This window comes from Melanotaenia boesemani, chromosome 17, assembly GCF_017639745.1.
Source record: "Melanotaenia boesemani isolate fMelBoe1 chromosome 17, fMelBoe1.pri, whole genome shotgun sequence".
Lineage (NCBI taxonomy): Eukaryota > Metazoa > Chordata > Actinopteri > Atheriniformes > Melanotaeniidae > Melanotaenia > Melanotaenia boesemani.
This window is the reverse complement of record NC_055698.1, coordinates 12,377,724-12,397,078: the sequence shown is the minus strand read 5'-3', so window position 1 is coordinate 12,397,078 and position 19,355 is coordinate 12,377,724. Positions and strand designations below refer to the sequence as shown.

Sequence of the window (19,355 nt, the reverse complement as noted above, 5' to 3'; positions counted from 1 at the left end):
TTATTTTTAGGTTTATTATGGTGAAAGTGGGTTGCTGTCTAGTTGTTGGTGTAAGACGTGAAGCAGGTGGTGCGAGGCTGATGTGATCTGTGGTGTCTCGTTCCCTTTGCACTTCGGGGCTACTTTAGGCTCAAGTAAAAGATAAGCATGCTTCAAAATAAGTCAAAAGGACAAGATCTTAAGATTCACACACTTTTCTAGTGTTGCTTTAAAGCGAGTCGACTCCTCTGCTGTGTGCTTCTAGATGTTGAACAAAACAGCTCTGACACTAAGCTGCGCTAAACTGAACAAGACTGAGTTTAAAAATGCAGCATTTAATTTTTTTTAAAGTGTGTTGAATTTACATTCACATTTTTATAATTGCTGGAAACTAAATTTATTATTGGAAATTGCTTTTATTTAAAAAAAAAAAAAAATCAATTAACTCCAGATATGACAAAAAACAATTTAATTTAACAGCTAAATATTCAGGCTTTTTAAAACATACCTAAAGGAGTCACCATATAATTTGCATCTCTAAAACACATTTTAATATTTAAATTGGCATGCAATTAAATTAGAGTACAAAAAAATTGGCTTAACTCAAAGTTGATATTTGTGACTATGTAAGAAACTGGCTTAGGAAAGTGGGATTTACTTATAGAATACACAAAGCATTACCAACACCTAAATAAAGTCATAAAAACAACGTTAAAGAAGGCTGAAAAGAAACAGTCATGAGCTGTTGATGACTGGATTAAAGCCATTTTCAGTGATGAGATGATAATTCTGCGTTGCACAAAGAAACGATGTAAGAACTTTTGTTTGGTGATGGTCCACTGAAACATAGAGATGACTGCATGAAGTAAACAAATTAGCACCATCATTGATGGGATAGGGCTGCTAAACATTTTACTCATTGCTGGCCAGCTATTTAACCTGTTTTCTTAAACATGTCTAAAATATTAAAAATAAATACCAAACTCAATGATAGCTTTGTCCAATGACTGTAAAACAGTAGTTTTTCTTTAATTATACAGTATATGATAGTTGTCAGTGGCAGCTTGGACGTCTTTGACTGTTACTTTTATTTCTTCAAGCTCTCATATTTAATTTAAGTTTATTATAAAGAAAACATTGCACTTGTCTACAGTTACCTCACACCTACAAGCCTGTTGACTCATAAAATGCTTAAAAGGCAGATCGAGAAAGCAGCTTTTGGCAGAAGTACGCTCTTACATCTCTTCCCAGCTAATTTAAACACAGCTTGGAAACTGATTTTAATAATCTGTTTCATGGCACATGGTGGCTGCTGAAAACCCCTGTAAAAGATTTAGCTTTGTTTTATCTTTTCTTTGGTCTGAGTGAAAAACTAATCTGTAAAATTGAGAAAAATCATGTCTTGAGTTAAATCTTTAGAGTGTTTGGGGAGTTTTGTTCTCTTTATTTTGTTTTGACTGAAGATTCACTATAAGCTAAAAATAAACTATATTAGAAGGAAATATGTTTTATCTCATACACTAGCAGAAGTTCAGACCATATGTCAAGACAGCTGAGCAAGTTTTTTTTAATGCAAAACACAGATGTATTCTCTTTGTGTTGCTATGTTTGTGGTTGTTTTTTTTTTTATTATTTTTTTTATTTAAAAGAAAAGAAAACTTTCCATTTCTACCAATCTGATTCTTGTTTCTTATAGCCATCTAACATCATTTAGTCTTTAGCCAAACAGTTGAGTGATTAAGGGGAAATTGCATCTGAACTGGATTAGTCTTTTCCTTTTTGTAATTAATTGTCATTAGATGGGAGCCTGTGCAGCTTATTACCTCATTGAAAGACATCCTGCCATACATGAAAAGTTTCAATTCCAAGAAATCATTTCCTATGCAGTGTGGTGTTGAGAGAGGCTAATCTCTTCTCACTGGCCACTTCTTGGCTCTTGTCCTTTTCTGAGCTGTTGGTGTAATTCCCACACACCATTTCTCACTCGTAAGGATGAAACAGAAGATTAGACTTTTTAAAATTCCTCTGCATTATCATTAAAGACATGGCAAGAGCTGAGATATTAGGTTACACCCCATTCTCTGCCACATTTATATTGTTGTATGCTTTTGAAGAGGTAAGAATTGCACATCTTAGCAAAGTGGGATATCAGCAGTAAATGATTGAATTATAGTGAAATAGTAATGGAAAAAACACACAAGCCAACAAGGAAGGAGTCAGAAAATAAACATAGGCCTTTAAAGGCTCACAGACAGAATAAAACCAAAAATACACTATTCAAAAGCTGTTTTCATTAATCTAATGGGGCTACTTACTGTGTGAGTAGGTTTTATGCAAACACCAAAGTGTTAGCATTATTAACTGTTAGCCTCAAAAAGTAAAAACAACAAACTTTTTTTAAAATATGCTTATTTACACCTTGGCTGAAAAGTTAAATTTCACCCTCATTACCTCTAAATATGTAGCCAGTGTGTAAGCTAGTAGTAAGCTAACTTAACAAAATCACTGTTAATTAGGGAAACTAAGTAGCTTGGCCCTGTCTCATAGGAATTAATATCTACCTATCAGCACGTAAATGTGTAAAGCACAGAAATTACATTGTCAACAAGACAATCCACAAATCTTAAACCCAGGCAAAAATAAACCAAAAAATAAATAAAAAAGATCATTACTCTTTGTTTTTGTGTCTGAATGCACTTGGCAAAGCATGTTTAATATTATCCAAAATAATTGCATAGAGGCAGAAAAAAAGCACATTTCTCAAAATGAATCAGTTTTATAGACAATAATGAGTCATTTGGCCAAGAGGAAGATTCCACTAGTCCTCCATCTGTCGTTGGATCCTGGCTTGGATGTTGCTATATCCTAACTGGAACATGTTGGGCTGCTGATGCTCCCTTGAGGAAAGCATACTGCTAATCATGGATCAGGTTTTCTCAAACATGAATATTCAATACGATAAATGTCCTGCAGTGTATTAAACCATCAAACCATCCACACAAGATTTAAGTTTGTAGAGTCTTTTGCTGATGTGTTGGCTGACCTGTTCAGTGCTGAATGAAATTCCTAATGTCTGCCAGAAAAGTACTGTCCCTTTAATAGTTATGTGAATCTTTGTAAACTGAGACTGTATGATGCATGGATATGACTCTGAATCACAGATCCACATATACTGTGGAATTTCTTGTCTTACTTAAGCTTCAACCTTGAATCTCCCTGTGGTCCAAATTTAGCAGGGGTCCAGTGGTAAAGATACCACAACAGATCTTTCATCTCCAAAACCCATCCTTGGTTACTGTTGCTATGCACGGTGGATCGTTGCCGTCACCGGTGCATCCAATAGGCATGTCAGCGCAGCCAGGGAGTCTAAAAACAGCATTCTATATTACAGCATATAATGAGAGAGGCTTCATCAGTGTTCTCTCCAAATGTCAGAACAGCTTTAATGATCTGCTGAGCACACACACACACACACACACAAAGCTGTGCATGAGTGTGTGTTCAGTCACAGTGCGTGGCTCTTTTCTGCATTGTTGGCGTTTTCAGTAATCCCACCTATCTTTATTCCCTCTCTGCTATTAATTCTCACCACTGAAGCTATTAATTCTTTCCATCCTCATCACTTCCTGTTCGTCTATTCTATCCTGTGGCTTGCTCTTGCCTTATCATGATTATCAAACATCTAACTTGCATTAGTGCTTGCAGAATTTTTTTAAATTTTTTTCCACAAAAAAAAAAAAAAAAAGTTTTTAACATGTAAGTGCTCCCCAGGCTGCACATTTCAATGAGATTCATGAATGTGTTTCCAGGCACAAGGTATTATTCATCATAGTGAAGCCAACAGGAGACAATTAAACAGCTCTGTAGTGCACAAAGACCAAGAAAACCCCTCCTCTAGCACATTATATAATGTCATTTCTAGCCGCCTAATGGCATCAACCAATAAATACTTCTTCCAGGATATGTGTGTGTATGTTTGATGTTGAATCTGAATAACAGAGTCACTTCCCAGCAGAAAATACTTCATGGCAAGTGATGAGTGGGTTAATAAGAGTTGTGTGATAAAGAGAAAAATAAAATAACACCTAAAACAAACAGAGAAATAGACCTCTGTGTGTGAGAGTAGAAAAAGGAGGATAAGCAAGCAGAAGACAAAGCTACCGAGAAATAAAACAGCTGTAAAAGAAGGAATAGTTACAGGCGGAGATTTAAGAAGAAAAAAGAAGTGGTGGCTGATAGAGGATTGAGACTTGTGAAGAGGACAAATAAGCAAAGAAAGATACAGGGTGAGGGGAAAAGCTTATAAGCGAACATGCCGGCTGGGGCTCTTGGTGCAATGCAGAAGGCATTGCCATGGAAACGAATGGAGGGAAAGCTCAGACGAGGAGGAGGGGATTAAATAGGAAGGAAGAGATCACTCCTTTGGACTATGAAGTTGGGAGGGTTGTTTTGACGAGATGGGAGGGGTTGACGGAAATAACTAATGAGTGGATGTGAAGTTAAATTAATAGCTTCTTGATAGTTTTCTGTTGAAGATGTTCTATTTCTGTGAATGAATTCATATGTAAGGTTGTTTTGACAGACTCATTAACCATCATTAACACTTTTGACTATGATAATATATCATACACACTTAATCATTTCACTATTTCAAATTCCTCAACAGTAGATTTAGGGTGAGTATTACAGAGAGGGATTAAGTTTAGGTAAATTGAATGAATTCGATTAAAATGTTGCTTTGATAAATTTGTGGGGGGGGAAAAAATTGATGGGGGATAAGCTTGTCACCATGGCGCCAGTTGTCTCAGGTGGCATGTCTGGGTCCAGACCTGAGGGTGGGGGTTGTCATGGCAGCAGGCGCACATGGAGTTTGTCTTGGTGTCATGCTACAAAGATACACACACACACACACACATTCGTGCACACGTGTCTGTTCGAAATATTCTTCACTGTAGGATTATAAATAGAAAGCATCAGAAGGCAGCGCTCCTCTCCAAAATACTCTTGGGACCCCATCATTCTCATCTTCCTCCGTTTACTCTCTCTTCAATATTTGGTCTCCCTCCACTGTGTCATTCTTCATACCTTATTCAAAACCCTCTATCCTCATCATCTCAACTCCCCAAAGTCTCATCGAGTGACTTTGTTTGCCTTTGTTTATCTCCATAGCGATGGTGATGATGCAGGGGTGTCTGTGGTTGTCATGGCAATGAGACGGGCATGGTGAGGATACTTAATGAGACTGGAGATGCTCAGGCTAATGAGATGGGATGGCTCTACTGGGGTGTGTTCTTACCCTGTGACAGTGAGCAAAGGCATGTTAAAAGTTGTCTGGAGTGACTACAGGGTGTCGTTGAACTATCTGGGTTTTGTTAGAGCACGGGTTTCTGCCACGACCATAGCTGCAGCCATGATGAGTTGTACAGATGCAGTGATGAAACTGATTAAGGTAACCTGTTGATAACCAGTAATTTATTTTATAATTAGCAAGTTCAATAAAAATGGAAACTTTTAGATTACATGTGTGTCTGTAAATGTGTGCACATGGCACTTAAGCCTATTGTAGTCCTCTCTGTAGGTCTTGTCCTTTTTTTTTAACTTTATTATGAGGTTCACATGGCACTAAGCTTACTCCTCCTTATTCTGCTTACTATCAATGCAATTTATGATTAAAATGAATTCACTGGTTTATTAGGGGGCAGCAGCCATCAGCTTATTTCATGATCATGTGATAATCATATGGATGTTTTCATTTGTAAAAGCACCAGGAGAATAATGAAAATGGTATTATCAATGATCCCAAGCTTTCTATCACTGCAGGTATACACAAAGTAAATCCACGCAGCATCCATTGATCACAGGTGCCCCTGAAACTTTAGTTCTCTAAATTTGAGGTGCTGCCCTTGGAGCTCTGTAATGTGCTGCTGATAGGTTACTAGGTTCGCAATGAAGTTGCTGTTCACCTTCACCTTTCACAAAATTTATCAATTTTTTCAACACATTTCCATGTTGAAGGCAGAATAGTTAGCTAGCTAGTTGCTTATCTAAAGCTAATGTAAAGCGGTAGACCTTCTCCGAACTTTCCAGCTTTAAAGCAGCACTACAAGTTTCTGACTTTAAAACTCCATGCTTCTGACTTGTTTTGGTGGAACACTAACATTTATGTCATTGCCCTGCAGTGTACAAGCGTTGAGAAACTATATTTTACAACTCTGTGTTCCAGCCCAGAGCATTATGAGACAGCTTTTTTGTGCAGTAGAGCAGTGGTTCCCAACCTGGGGTCAGGGACCCCCAAATGGTCCCCCAAAAACCGCAGGGGGTCCCTGAGGTTTGACCATTCAGAGCCATTGTGATTAAAAGTTAAGACCATGCCCTCACAGAGACAAGTTGAAGCATGTCCGCTCAAGTTTTATTTAATTAACATCTGGACATTTCGTTCACATGGAACTGACTTTTTAGGAGCCTGAAAAAACTAACTTTTTAAACCACTTCCTAAAGATCATCGGAATCTACAATATTTTAACACATGTATCCTTAGTCCAAAAACAAAACACAAAATCATTTATAAGGCTACAACTCGTGCATCCAGTCAATTCCCATCCACATACTGGGGTTTTGTGAGGTCTGTGAGCAGGTGGAGCTAGAGTAGTAGAGCACTTAATCTCTGTCCTGGTAATCTTGATTTTTCCTGCAACATCTAATTAATAAAACGTGTCTGAGAAATGCCACAGAGCAGATGATTTGTCCCTAGTTATTTATTTATTCATTATTTAAGTAAGGCTATAGGCTATATAGCAGATAAAAACCCTGTTTTTTCATCACCTGGTAATTTTTTTCCCTTATGTCTTCTCTTTCAGACTGAAGAAATTGTCATAAATTAACATTTTAGGTGTTCCTTTTAATGAAAATTTAAATGGATGCACACCTAAATTTGTTCAAAATTCACCTAAAGTTTGCCTTTTTACACAAAGCACAGCACCGCGGTGGTTGTCTGCAGCCCGTCAAGTTTGGCATCATTTGAAATGTCTGTCTCTGATGAACGATAATAATCTCATCTAAACTTGACATTTCCCTTGTATTAGTAACTTTTTATGCTAGTTATGGACTCTCATTGGCTGGTCTCAATTTCTGACAGTGTCATCACATTATTTTGGTCATGTGACACACTTCGTTTATTTCCTGTTTAGATTTTTATGGGACTTATAAAGACAAAATGCTGAGAGAAAGACGTCTAAAATATTGTCAGAGATGATGACAGTAACATTTGTGTAGGAGGAGACAGGATGACATAAACACTGAGATTGGCTGATGAAATATCTGTGAGTTTAGCTACAATAAGCTGTCAATCAAAAGAGAAGTGTGGGGACAGCTGATCAATGCGCAGCAGCACAGCGTGTCTCACAGTTCACGTTGCATGTTGGAATGAACAGATCAGCAGATTAATTTGCCCCAACTGGGCAGGGACAAGACTCAGAGTAGAGATCAAGGAATAAAATCATGGTTTTGTAGCAGTTTGCTTCTTAAGTGAAGTCTGTGAAGGAGCTCATAACAGAATAACTTGCCCTCCCTCTCCTCCTTAGTATGCAACAGGGCCGAATGTCGCCATTGACACTAATGTGCACATTTTCATGGCCCATGAATTAGGATTGGGGTGTGCTGTCCTAAAATAAAATTAAAAAGAAAAAAAAAAAAAAAAGAAAAAAAAGGGAAAACTTCTGGGAATTCCTGCACATCTCCTAAAACCTACCAGAAACACAACAGGAAATAAATCTCCCTATCATGGTTCCTTTAAAGGGGAAAAAAAAGTGAAAAGGAAAAAAGGAATATGCAAAGTCAAACACACTGAGCAAAATAGTTTCACCATTTTGTGGAATATGTCGAAGTAACTTTTAATGTTTATGTTGTTACTCACTGTCCAGGAGAAGAGCTAGCTCCAAGTCTAATTGTAGCCACGTTAGCTCTCGCATTGCTCTCCATTTTGGCGATACAAGGCCCTTAATCCAGGTTATGTCCCTTTCTTTATCCAATAACTTCTCTGCCAACAACTATAGTTTTGTTAGAGTTAATGTCGGATCTTAATTGTCTGCAAGTAAACAATTTGTTCTGCTCTCCGCCATTTTGCTTAGTAAAATATGAGCGGCCATTGTTTGCTTCCTGTAGCTATTTGTAGTGAAGGATGGCCGTTGGCTCAGAAAGGAGAGAGGAGGCGGTGATTTTTTTCCTAGAAATATATGTAGACTGGTGCTTTTTGGGGAATATAATACATAATTTGTATATTTAAACATAACATTTTAGAAAATATACAAAAAATAATAGTAATAAACCAGGAAAGCTTCATGGTGATACCAGTTAGTTATAAATTTTACTGTATTCACCTGTAGTGTCTCGCCTTATTTTAACTTTGGCTTCATCCAAGGACAGAACTCAGCTAGAATACAGTATTTATGGTGAGAATCTCGCTAATGAAAGCATATAACCAAGCATGGTTTAAGCATGGGGTGGGGCAGGGGGTCCACAGCTTTTTAGTTTTTGCATGAAGGGGGCCCTCAAGGAAATTACTAGGTTGGAAATCACTGCTGTATGGCACTATGTCACACTGATAGTAGTGGATGCACACCATGGCTGATTCAGCAAAGAAAAGCAATAGGACAGAGCAGAAGATAAGACAAGAGTCAACATGGGACTTTTACTCACTGGAAAGAGCTCAGGGAACAGGAAGGATGCAAGACATGCTGGATTAGCCTTTGTGTCAAAGTATGAAAATCTGCTTAATTTCAGTAGCGTCACTTTAATGTGAGGTTGTTGCCTCATATGCTCAATTTCACTGTATCATATACAGTATTTGTCATCTGTGACTTGCTGTCAAAATCCAGAACAAAAACCAGATGAAAAGCAGTTAAACAGTCTTACTTCACAATTCAGTTAAACAGTTCTCAGCCTTCTGTTTTAAGCAACTCCTGTCTAACACATAAGTTCTTTCCTTGAGAATCTCTGAATTTCTTTACATTGAAATTTAAATGTTGAATTAAAACTAAAATGTTTCTGTTAATAAGTGGGGAGTGTTGCTGAAATGTTTTGGTGATACCTGCAAGCTTTGCAACACCTGCAAAGTCACCTACAAGCTGCAGGTGTTGTCAGTGGGAGACTCCAGCTGTCTTCAAAGGTTTTCAACAGGTTTTGATTCAGGAGACACTTTTGGTCAGTTCAAAGTGGTCCAATTGCAACTATTATTTTGTGCAGCTGGGTGTGCACTTCAGTTCAAACCCAAGATACCTTCAACATAGCCATCCAGGTCCCCTCTGTCTAAAGAAGCAGAAAGGCATATTTCATTTAAAAGGGAAAATAAAAGCAATCAGCTCATTTATTTTTATACAGTCAAACAAAATGTAGTGCTTAATTTGCTTAAATTTATCAGAAGAATGTTAATAATTGTGCCTGGGGGGCTTTTCATGAAGCAAAATTATGAATACAAAACCTACATCTTGTTGTTACTTTAAACTGAGCATTTTATTGAAATTATTTGATTATACAGAATTGATTGATGTGTATTTATTAAAGATAAACTGAAGCTATTTCATCTAATATTAGAAGCTGAGGGTTGCAGTTGCTTTTTAATTTTCTCCCTGGTGACTAATTGATAAATTCACTTATTTCAGCTTCAGTATAATAGCATGAGTCTGTGTGTGCGTGTACTGTGCATGTGTAAAGTGCCATGATGTCTTTAGGATAGATTTTTGCCTCCATTACCATTATATTTTTGAGTAAGTGCCACATTGAGTTTCACGTCCCCAAGTCACTCAGACACAGTGTGTCATCACAGAGGATGATGTCCTGAAAGCTCCTTTTGGGAGCAGCTCTTGAGCTTGCTCTCATTTTCCCAGCGTCAGCAGAGTTGTAAAGATTAAATACCTCCACACCCCCACCCCCGTACTACTTGTCTTCTGTCCTCAGCTTGTTGACTTTCTTTCTACCTTGCCACCCAGAACACTACTCGTGCTGCCAGTTTGTGTATTACTGCCTTACAACTCGAAGCTCATGAGTCCACCCAAAAGATTATTACTCCTGGCTCACAGCAGCAGCTGCCAAATGGGCTTTGTGTGCGTTTAAAATGGAGTATAGTAATACCTGGGAAGTGGGGAGATTTTTCATTTGCACAGGGACATCCCAGTGGATATTAAGTGTGAGTGCTTTTTTGCTCAAGTGAGCTTGCTTCAGAATAAATAGTGGTGAGATTTGTCAAGGTGAATTGAGGTAATTCTGACATGGTAAACTCTGAAGATAGGTTAAAAAAAAAAAGGAAAGTCACAGAAGCATTCGTCCTTTGTCACTTTTAGATGCATATTTTTAATGAACTGCAAGAAGCTAAGAAAGCTGGAGGTCAGCTTAGAGCATGAGGGACAGATTATTTTATATCACCTGTTTGCAAAGTGTGCTGAAGGTTCACGTGAGTGACTAATCATGCTGCTGTCGGCTCTGTGTAATACCTGACTTCCTTATCAGACTCCTCCTCTGATTATTATAGTTGATGGATTATCTTGCTGAAATAAGGCAGCTTAAATAAGTGAGCTATGATTTTTTTTTCAGACGGTGGAACAAAGAAGCTCCGCAGCACCATCCGGAGGAGCACAGAGACTGGCATCGCCGTGGAGATGAGGAACAGGGTAACACGGCAGGGCAGCAAGGACTCCACTGATGGTAGCACCAACTCAAATAGCTCTGATGGAACGTGAGTGTCTTACAAGCTGTTCCTGCATCCAACCATTCATCCATCCACTCATATTTTCTGTATCTATCTATTCATCGCTGTTCATGTTTCTTCTCTCCCAGGTTCGTCTTCCCTACCACACGCCTAGGGCCTGAGAGCCAGTTCAGTGATTTTCTGGATGGACTCGGCCCTGCCCAGATTGTAGGCCGACAAACACTAGCTACACCCCCTATGGGTAAGCTAAGAAGAAAGATGACCAGCATCACCAGCTCAGCCCACTTTATTCTCATCTTCTGTGATTTAAAATTAAGCTTTGCAGATGTAGAAAGGAAACAAAGACTAAGGTGCACATCATGACAGTCAGTCAGACAGACAGTTACAGGCAATGACAGATGGCATGTGTCACATTTTAATAATATTTTACTGATGTGCAAACTCTTAGGTGCACAGGTGCATCCTAAAAATAGCACACATTACTCGTGTATTCACTCAGTAGGAGTGAGTTATACTTCCACAAAATATATATCTTTCATGTAAAGGTCACTGGTTATGAAAACCAACAAAACAAAGCAGTGTGCTTCTCCATACTTGCTGGTTCACAGTCCTGCTCCAGCTCTCTGTGGCCCTCTGCTGGTAGACAGCAGTACTGCACGGTAAAGTTGAGACCCAATAACCAATGACTGGAGTTTTGGCTGTTTTTATTCATATTTTTGTTGTTGTGGTTGTGTCTCTTTTCAGGGGATATCCATGTAGGTATGGTAGACAGAGGAGGGCAGCTGGAGGTGGAAGTCAACCAGGCCAGAGGGTTGATCCCAAAACCAGGCTCTAAGAACATACCAGGTACTGACTGCACCTGTTAAAACTACACTTTTTTTACTCAGCCCATGCAGCAGGGTTATTTTGTATTTCTTTCTTTAGCAACTTATGTGAAGGTATATGTCTTGGAGAACGGAGTGTGTTTGGCCAAGAAGAAAACCAAAGTAGTGAAGAAGACTCTGGACCCCACCTACCAGCAGGCTCTGTTGTTTGATGAGAGTCCTCAGGGCAAAGTCCTACAGGTGAGTGAAGTTTTTTTTTCCTTTCATTTCTCCCACCCTTCATAATTTTGGCCTGAAAGTCGCTGCAGTTTGCTCATATTTAGTAACTGAAGTTCCTCATCTCTTGTCTGGCTTCTTTGTTGGGGACTGTTTGACAGTTTGAACTGATGAGCTGCTGATGCGAGCTGGCTACAGAGGCAGTGCATATGTGTTCGGGCGTGGTAGCGCTATGAAACCATGCAGTTATTTGAGGGCTGATGTTCACTTTTCTATTTCTCCCATTACTTGCTTTTCTACTTTGCTCTCAGCTGGTATGATTTGGGTGATAAACATACATGTTTATGGTGAAAACACACGTACATGATTATGTTTAGATTTAAAAAAATACATAGTTAGATGATAAAGATATACACTGTTACAGAGTACAAAGTTTTATACACATTGGTTGCATTTACAATGATGTGGTATGACACTGCAGTCACCTAAAACCTTTTCATCTCATAATTTGACATATATTTTCCATGTACTGTTTGACCAAAAATAATAAAAAAGGTTTCAGTCACACTTAGTTTGCACTAGGGACCTAGCTTCTCTGGATAATGTTTTGAAAAAAATAAAAAAAACAGCCTACAGTGCAGTTAGAAAACCAGTTTTGTTAGATCATTTTTACACCGACTGTACCCGGTTGGCAGCCCATCTCAGAGAAACAAACAACCACTCACACACTCACTCCTAGCGATGATTTAGTGACACCAACCAACCAACAAGCTGGCCTTTTGGCTGAGGAAGAAAGCTGAAATACCCAGAGAAAAACCCATGCATGCACAGGGAAACCACACCAACTCCACACAGAAAGGTCATGGTTTAAACCAGGGACCTTCTCACTGTGTGTTGACAGTGCTAACCACCACACCACTGTGCAGCCCCCACTAAACCAGACTAAATTCTTTCTCAACGCCGTTAGCAGTGTGTTTAGTCAGTGGTCTGTGGGCTAAGAATAAGCTGCCAGTTATCTTACAGTCAGGTAAAATTGATCAGTCTTCTTTATGTCTGCAGGTTGTGGTCAGTCAGAGCATCAGTGTGAGATATGACTGATAAAAGTGTGTTTCTGTAAAGTGTGCTCTATCTAATCTTTAGTAAATTCTAATTAAAAACATTCCCAGATGTAAGCATGTGTATTTGCTTTTTGAAAAAAAAAAGAAAAAGGTTGTAGTTGCTTATTTTTCTGTAATCTCTCTTCCAGGTAATAGTGTGGGGGGATTATGGGCGTATGGACCACAAGTGCTTCATGGGAATGGCCCAGATCCTTTTGGAGGACTTGGACCTGTCTGCCACAGTCAGCGGCTGGTACAAGCTGTTCCCTACCTCTTCTCTGGCAGACCCCAGCATTGGACCCCTCACCAGACGCCTCTCCCAGTCCTCCCTGGAGAGCGCCACCAGCCCCTCATGCACCTAGACACCCAAGAGACACCCACATACACTAGCGTAGGCAGTCATGCAGACACAGACACTGTATATACACAACAACTGCATTTAAAGTGTAATGCAGAAAGGCACACACACAAACAAATGCACATCTTCTGCAGAAAGACACACTCGACACACAGCCAATCCTGTCCGCATTAACACATACACACAAAACATGCTGCCATATCTGTTACCGGACAGCATCCTTTACTGTACGCTCATATTCTCACCCACGGACAAAACGATCAGCAAATCCAACTCAAAGAAGACACAGTTTAACCAAACATGTAGCATTTTTCACTCACCTGTTTCAGTATTTCATACCACGATTCACCATGTGCCACATCCTGCATTCCAAGTTACGAAATCTCTGTGGCACGCGTCATTCCAGGGCCATCCCAATGCCAGTTTCTAAACTCTCTATGCCAAACTAAGACAAAAAAAACTTTATTTTTTAAAACCAAAGCAATTGTTATTGTTGTTATTATTACTATAAGTAGTAGGTGAACTAGTAGACAATATAAAGTATGGATATGTAGCAGAGTCAATGACTTAGATGTAATGCAAAAAAAAAAAAAAAAAAAGACAATACATTTTACACACATGAGCTGAGAACGGTAGGCCAAACACATAAACATACGTGGCTAACAGACGTGGATATTCACATAATGGCTATTATGTGAGGTAGCAACACTGCTATTCTATAATTTTCACAGGGCAGAGTTTATATCTAGAGATATATATCTAAATAGATAGTTAAATACTTATTTGTCTTTATATATGTATTGGCTGCATTCTGCATGTTTGCTTGCAACACATTTTTAAAGCGCTTCAATCTTTTTATTTAGCTTGCCTTGACCAGTGTAACAGGAGTATAGTGCCGCTTTGTTTTGCAAACTGTCCCGAGAATAGAGCACTGCACTGAGTTAAGGGGAAGGATACGACTTTGGCAACTATCATTGCTATCAGTGGAAAAAGAGAACAAAATTAGTGAGCCAGCCACACACTCGCTGCTGAACACATTACCAATGCTGCTTCATCTTCAGAGTATTGGAGAGTAGTTAGCAGTGTGAGAGGGGGTTCTTGTGCTCTACATACAGGGGGTGCTACAGTCTCACACTCCAGTTTAGTTCCCCATCTTAAAGTCCCAAAGATTTTCCCCCTGCATGTTGAAGGATGCAGGGATATGGTGAGCACGCCTCTGCCTCTCTCCACAGCCACAACTCCTTCCTCTCATGGCAGTTTTTCTGTTTAATCTCTATTACGTCAGTATTACTTTGCTAGCATACATACATACAGTAACCTGCCATGACTGTGGTAGTTTTACTTGTTTCAGGTGCATTATGTCGGTAACACATCCTTCAGCAGTCTGATTTTATATTTCCTGCCCAGCAGTATGTTGGCGTTTTGGACAGCACTTTACTGTAAATGATGTATTTTTGAATTTTGAACTTCAGTAATGGTTGACCACTTTTTTATGTTATTTTATTTGGTTAAACCACACTGCATTGCGCTTCTCTGAATCTTTGAAATCCAGCATGAAAATGTAACTCGAGTGTATTTTTAAAGTTCAGTGTGGAGGTGTACTGGAACAGCTGAAGCAGGTCAGTCCTGATGCTGGTTTTAGACTTGAATCTAAGCAGCAATTTCCGTCGTTTACAGCTTGGGCTTAGTCACAAACAAATATGTAAGAAGTGGTAAAAGGTACTTCCGTTAGAATCTTTTTGATTCCTCTTAAGAGAAAACCTTTATTTATTTTAATATTTTTTTTGTTCCAACTACAGATTGATTGTAAATTCAAGCTTTTAATTAAGATTTGAACATAGAAAAAAACCATGAAGACAGACTGTTGTATGTGCAGTGTGTGAATCCTGACTTACATCAGAGGAGCAGCACGCCAAACTAACCTATTGATGTTTCCTGTTTTCTTTAGATGAAGATATTCTCTGTCGATTCAGTGTCTTTTTAAAAGAAATGTATCCCAGTAATTATAATCTTTCTGAGCTGAAACAAACATCAAACCTTGTCTGTGGATAAAGATATTAAAACACTGTAATATTTTAGTGGAGCATTAAAAGTGTTGAGCTCTTTATTAAAATCTTGTGTGTTTGTGAGCTCACACATATTTTTTTTTGTATCACTACACAGTCGTCTGAGAATTACGAAGTTTGTTCTATGGAGTTTAATCTTTTTAAACACCTCAAACCAACAAAACTCCCATTTCAGTTCTGCTTAGACTTTAAATAAAAGGATCTCTGGCATTCTTGTATAATATGGGCAGGGAGTCATAGTTGTTTTTTGTACCCTCCCAATAAGCATTCAACCCTTTTTAAGAAGCGAGAAGGTCAGGGTTCCAGTTTGTTTTAAGTTTTGAGGAGCTATCCTTTGGTGGATCAGTACTTGTATGGTCACATGTATGAAGTAATTTTATGTATCTTAAACTGGTTTGTAGCTATTGGTTATGGACGACTGGCATGTAAAAGATTCTTGGTCGGTGCACATGTTATTTCAAGTGTGTACCGTTTGTGAGGAGCTGAAAGCTTGGATGATAAGTGAAGAAATTAAATGAGAAAGAAAAATTGATGTATACCCTTTCCACTGAATGTTCAGTTCTTAAAAAAACTAGAAAAAAGCTGTTAATAATTTTTCCGTGTGAATCCAAGTGGTTTAGAGCTTGTATGAGACTGTATGGTGTCCCTTTGCTGTGTATTAAATAACCCTGCACATGATGTATATGATCTTTAACAAGTTTCTTTATGGCAGCAGAGAGCATTTGCCAAATTTGTCCAAAACCTTTGAATTCAGCAACCAAAAGAAGAAGTTAGAATATTGCCTTTCTTCAAAGTGTAGTGTGTGTGTGTGTGTGTGTGTGTGTGTGTGTGTCTTTTTTTGACAAGTTGCATTTATTGAACTGTGTGATGCATAATGAATAGCAGGACAGGAAGATGCGAGTGACGGTATATGATTATCAAACGTTGTCCCACATGGGGGTAAATTTATTTATTTGATAACCTGAATGAGTTTTTAAATATGTATCTGAAAGTTACGAAGCAACAGCAGGTTGTGGATCTGGGAGATGTCGTTATATGTGACGGTGGATGCATGTAGCCGGTTGCAGAAGCTGTTGGACTTATCTAAGTGTCGATTGCAGGCACCAAAGAGCTAATAGTTGGAAACATGTAGAGCTTGCCAAAATGTGGTTCAGATGCTTGGTTAAGAGTTTTGGATGGAAAAGCTGTGGATATTTGGAATGTAGATCCCATAAACCTGCTTGCTTCCACTTAAACCCCAATGATAACAGGTCAGAATCCAACTGCATCATCGCTTGAAAAGTGAGTTGAAAGCTTATTTTTATTTTTGTAAGGATAGAGATATTATTCAATAAAGGAGGATAGAGTCAGAGAGGTGACACGGGCAAGACCTGCCTTTAGGTTTTTTGCAAAAATGAGGGCTTGTTAAGTTTACAATGGCCTTATTTCGTGTAGGAGACATTGCTTCACTATTGTAGCACACAACTGAAAGTTTTGACAAATGTATTTTGCTTGGAATATTGTACTAAAGTTCTATATGTGTATAGTTTTATGAATGTATTTCTAAATCCTTACACCACAATGGAGTGCTGTTTTTTTGTCATCCTGTTTGCTATATTGTCTACTTTGATGACTTTTTCCAGGGCTCTCGCCACAGAAAGCCACCTACTTTTACTGTACTGTATTCTGTATGTCCTGTTTGTTTCCCGAGAGAACAACTCCATGTTAGAAACGAGCATGAATTCCGTCTGGCGAAATGCATTTTTATTTATTTACATCGCCACGATGGCTTTCGAGAAAGGATTGCAGTCCTCCCTCCTGCACCACTTAACTTCTCAAGTTTATCTTATCGAGCTGATATTTGTACTTTGATCTAGAAAATGTTTGCAGCATGGTTTCTCTAAGAGTTTTCTTGTATTTAATCTTTATGGTAACATGACTATGATGATAACAAGCCGTAGTTATAAGACAGATATGACCCAGTGCAAAGTAAAAGGCAATTCCAAGAGATGCAACAGAATTGTCTAAAAATGCTGTATCTTAAGTAGCATGGACTTAGCCTTACATTTTCTCAAAAATACTTCTGGCAATAATGATTGGCTGTAGCCTCTACTGTTGCTAGGGCTCTTTGTCTCTTTCTCAGTCCTTATAGCTGCTGATGTGGAGACAGTATCAGCTGAGTTACCATGACAAGTACGATTTAAGGTTGAGTAACATTTTTAAGCACTAGAAGCAATTTAGACTCAACAAGGCATGCAATGCATTGTGAGTATCTGCTATATTAAAGCACCCATGAGCAGCAGATCTTCTTCTTCTTCTTCTTCTTCTTCTTTTTTTTTTTTTTTTTTTTAACCAGAATAAGCATGAAATCCATTTGTCTGTTTACCTGAGTTACAGCTGTCAACAAGAGCTAATGGGCATATTAGTAAGCTTTTGCTTCTTGTTTGTCTTTGTCCACATCTACAAATGTCACAGCACAAGTTTCTTAAGTGGCCATTTTGTCCTTTTTAGCTGTCTGTCAGTCTATTTTAAGGCCGTAGTAGCTCCCCTCGCCACCGTCAAGACAACCTTCATCTTATCAAGCACAGAAAAGCACAAAATCAGAACTAACGGTTTTACTTTGAAAGGAGGTAAACCTTCAGTTCTAACAATATTTAATGGACCACACTAATGCACCCAAGCACATGTAGTACAATTAATGTCAAGATGTTTAAAAAAGCATCTTGTAAAACTAACAAATGACTCAGCCCAGTTAAATTGGATCACTGGTGTTGGTAAGTGAGCGGTTGTCTTTTCTGAACTGGCCTTAAACTTTCCACCAAGTGTTCGCAGACTAAACGGGCTAAGTGTTAACAGACTGATGTCTGATGAAAGGATATGGTTAATGGCAAAGAAGAAAAAGGGAGCTGTAATTTTATACCTGTGCTTTGTAAATGTTTTCTATGTGCAGTATTTGATAATGTAAAACTGGTATTTTTGTGGTTTGTACGCTGCAAAATTGATTACTTACGGTGCACGTAGTTTTGTAAGAAAATAGAACCAAAATGGGGAAAAACAAAAACAAAAAAAACAAAACAAAACAAAAATAAACCCAACTTATTTCGGATTCAGAAGCCTGTATTTGCATGCCCTTTGACATCTGGACGCAAAGTCAATAAAGTTTATTTGAATCACAAATATTTCTTGTGTTTATTTCAGTGTTTTTCTCACAGGTTGCCACAACATTTATAGTCACCACTGGACAAACTTTACAGCATTAATATAATCATACCTTTAAGAAGGATATTATTATTCATAATTTATCTATTCAGATTTCTTATTTGTTTTAAGTAGGTTTTTGTGGAGTAGTTGCAAGTAATCAGCATTTTACCTGCATTGAGAGCTAAGCTAACTTTGCCATCTTAAACAACTTAAACCCAAATGATGTCAGCGTGGTTGAAGTAAATGTTATTTATAGTCAGTTTTCCAACAAATCAGGGTTGTTGTCCATGTTTCCGTCATGACATTCATAGTGGGTGCTCAGCGTGTCCAGCAGCTGTTGACGGCTATGACATGATTCTACTGCTTCATTCAGAAATGACAAGATGAGAGAAATAACAGCTGGAATTAATTTAGAAAATAAAAAGCAAAAACTAAAACCCAGCAATAAGCTATCCAACAAATCAGAAATGTCCTGATAAACCTCAGCTGACCAGTGGTATATTGCTTTGGGCAGCCACCATGCATGCAGTGATGTTAGTTTTGTTCAGCGAAGATGATGACAAAGGAAACACCTGCCTGACACAAAGGTGAAACTAATATTTTGCTCTGAGGGTGTAAATTCTCTGCACAGACAAAACACTTCTAACTCCAGGATACTGTTTCTTTGGCCAAACTTTAGGATCATCCTCTAAAATCATATCTCAGCTCAATTTTAGTCCTTAACTGTTAGATGCATGAGTTATAAAATGAAAACACATTTTTATCCATTACACGACTTCATAAAGTAAACTGATTGTGCCTGTGAATCTGAATGTTCAAAAGTTTTAAAACTATTTGAAGAAACTGCCCAAAAAAAAGGAAGCCAGATTTAGCAGAGCATCAGATTTCTGCAGAATACTGGCAGAAATGTGCTTCTGGAGAATGAGGTGTAACAAG

The 19,355-nt window shown here is 38.4% G+C and overlaps 2 protein-coding genes across 2 annotated transcripts in view; one reads left to right on the top strand and one right to left on the bottom strand.

The window, feature by feature from the left end:
• The window catches only part of rims3 (regulating synaptic membrane exocytosis 3), a 50,031-nt gene extending 31,754 nt beyond the window's left edge, over positions 1-18,277 (top strand). Inside the window, exons 3-7 of the mRNA XM_042011932.1 lie at positions 10,564-10,705; positions 10,807-10,919; positions 11,423-11,524; positions 11,603-11,742; positions 12,965-18,277. Of these exons, the coding sequence (XP_041867866.1) occupies positions 10,564-10,705; positions 10,807-10,919; positions 11,423-11,524; positions 11,603-11,742; positions 12,965-13,177 (710 nt within the window). The 3' untranslated portion in view covers positions 13,178-18,277. The remainder of the gene's footprint in view (positions 1-10,563; positions 10,706-10,806; positions 10,920-11,422; positions 11,525-11,602; positions 11,743-12,964) is intronic.
• smap2 (small ArfGAP2) overlaps positions 1-19,355 on the bottom strand; it is a 36,166-nt gene that overhangs the window by 430 nt on the left and 16,381 nt on the right. Inside the window, exon 10 of the mRNA XM_042011931.1 lies at positions 12,801-12,807. The gene's annotated coding sequence lies outside the window, so the exon portion shown is untranslated. The remainder of the gene's footprint in view (positions 1-12,800; positions 12,808-19,355) is intronic.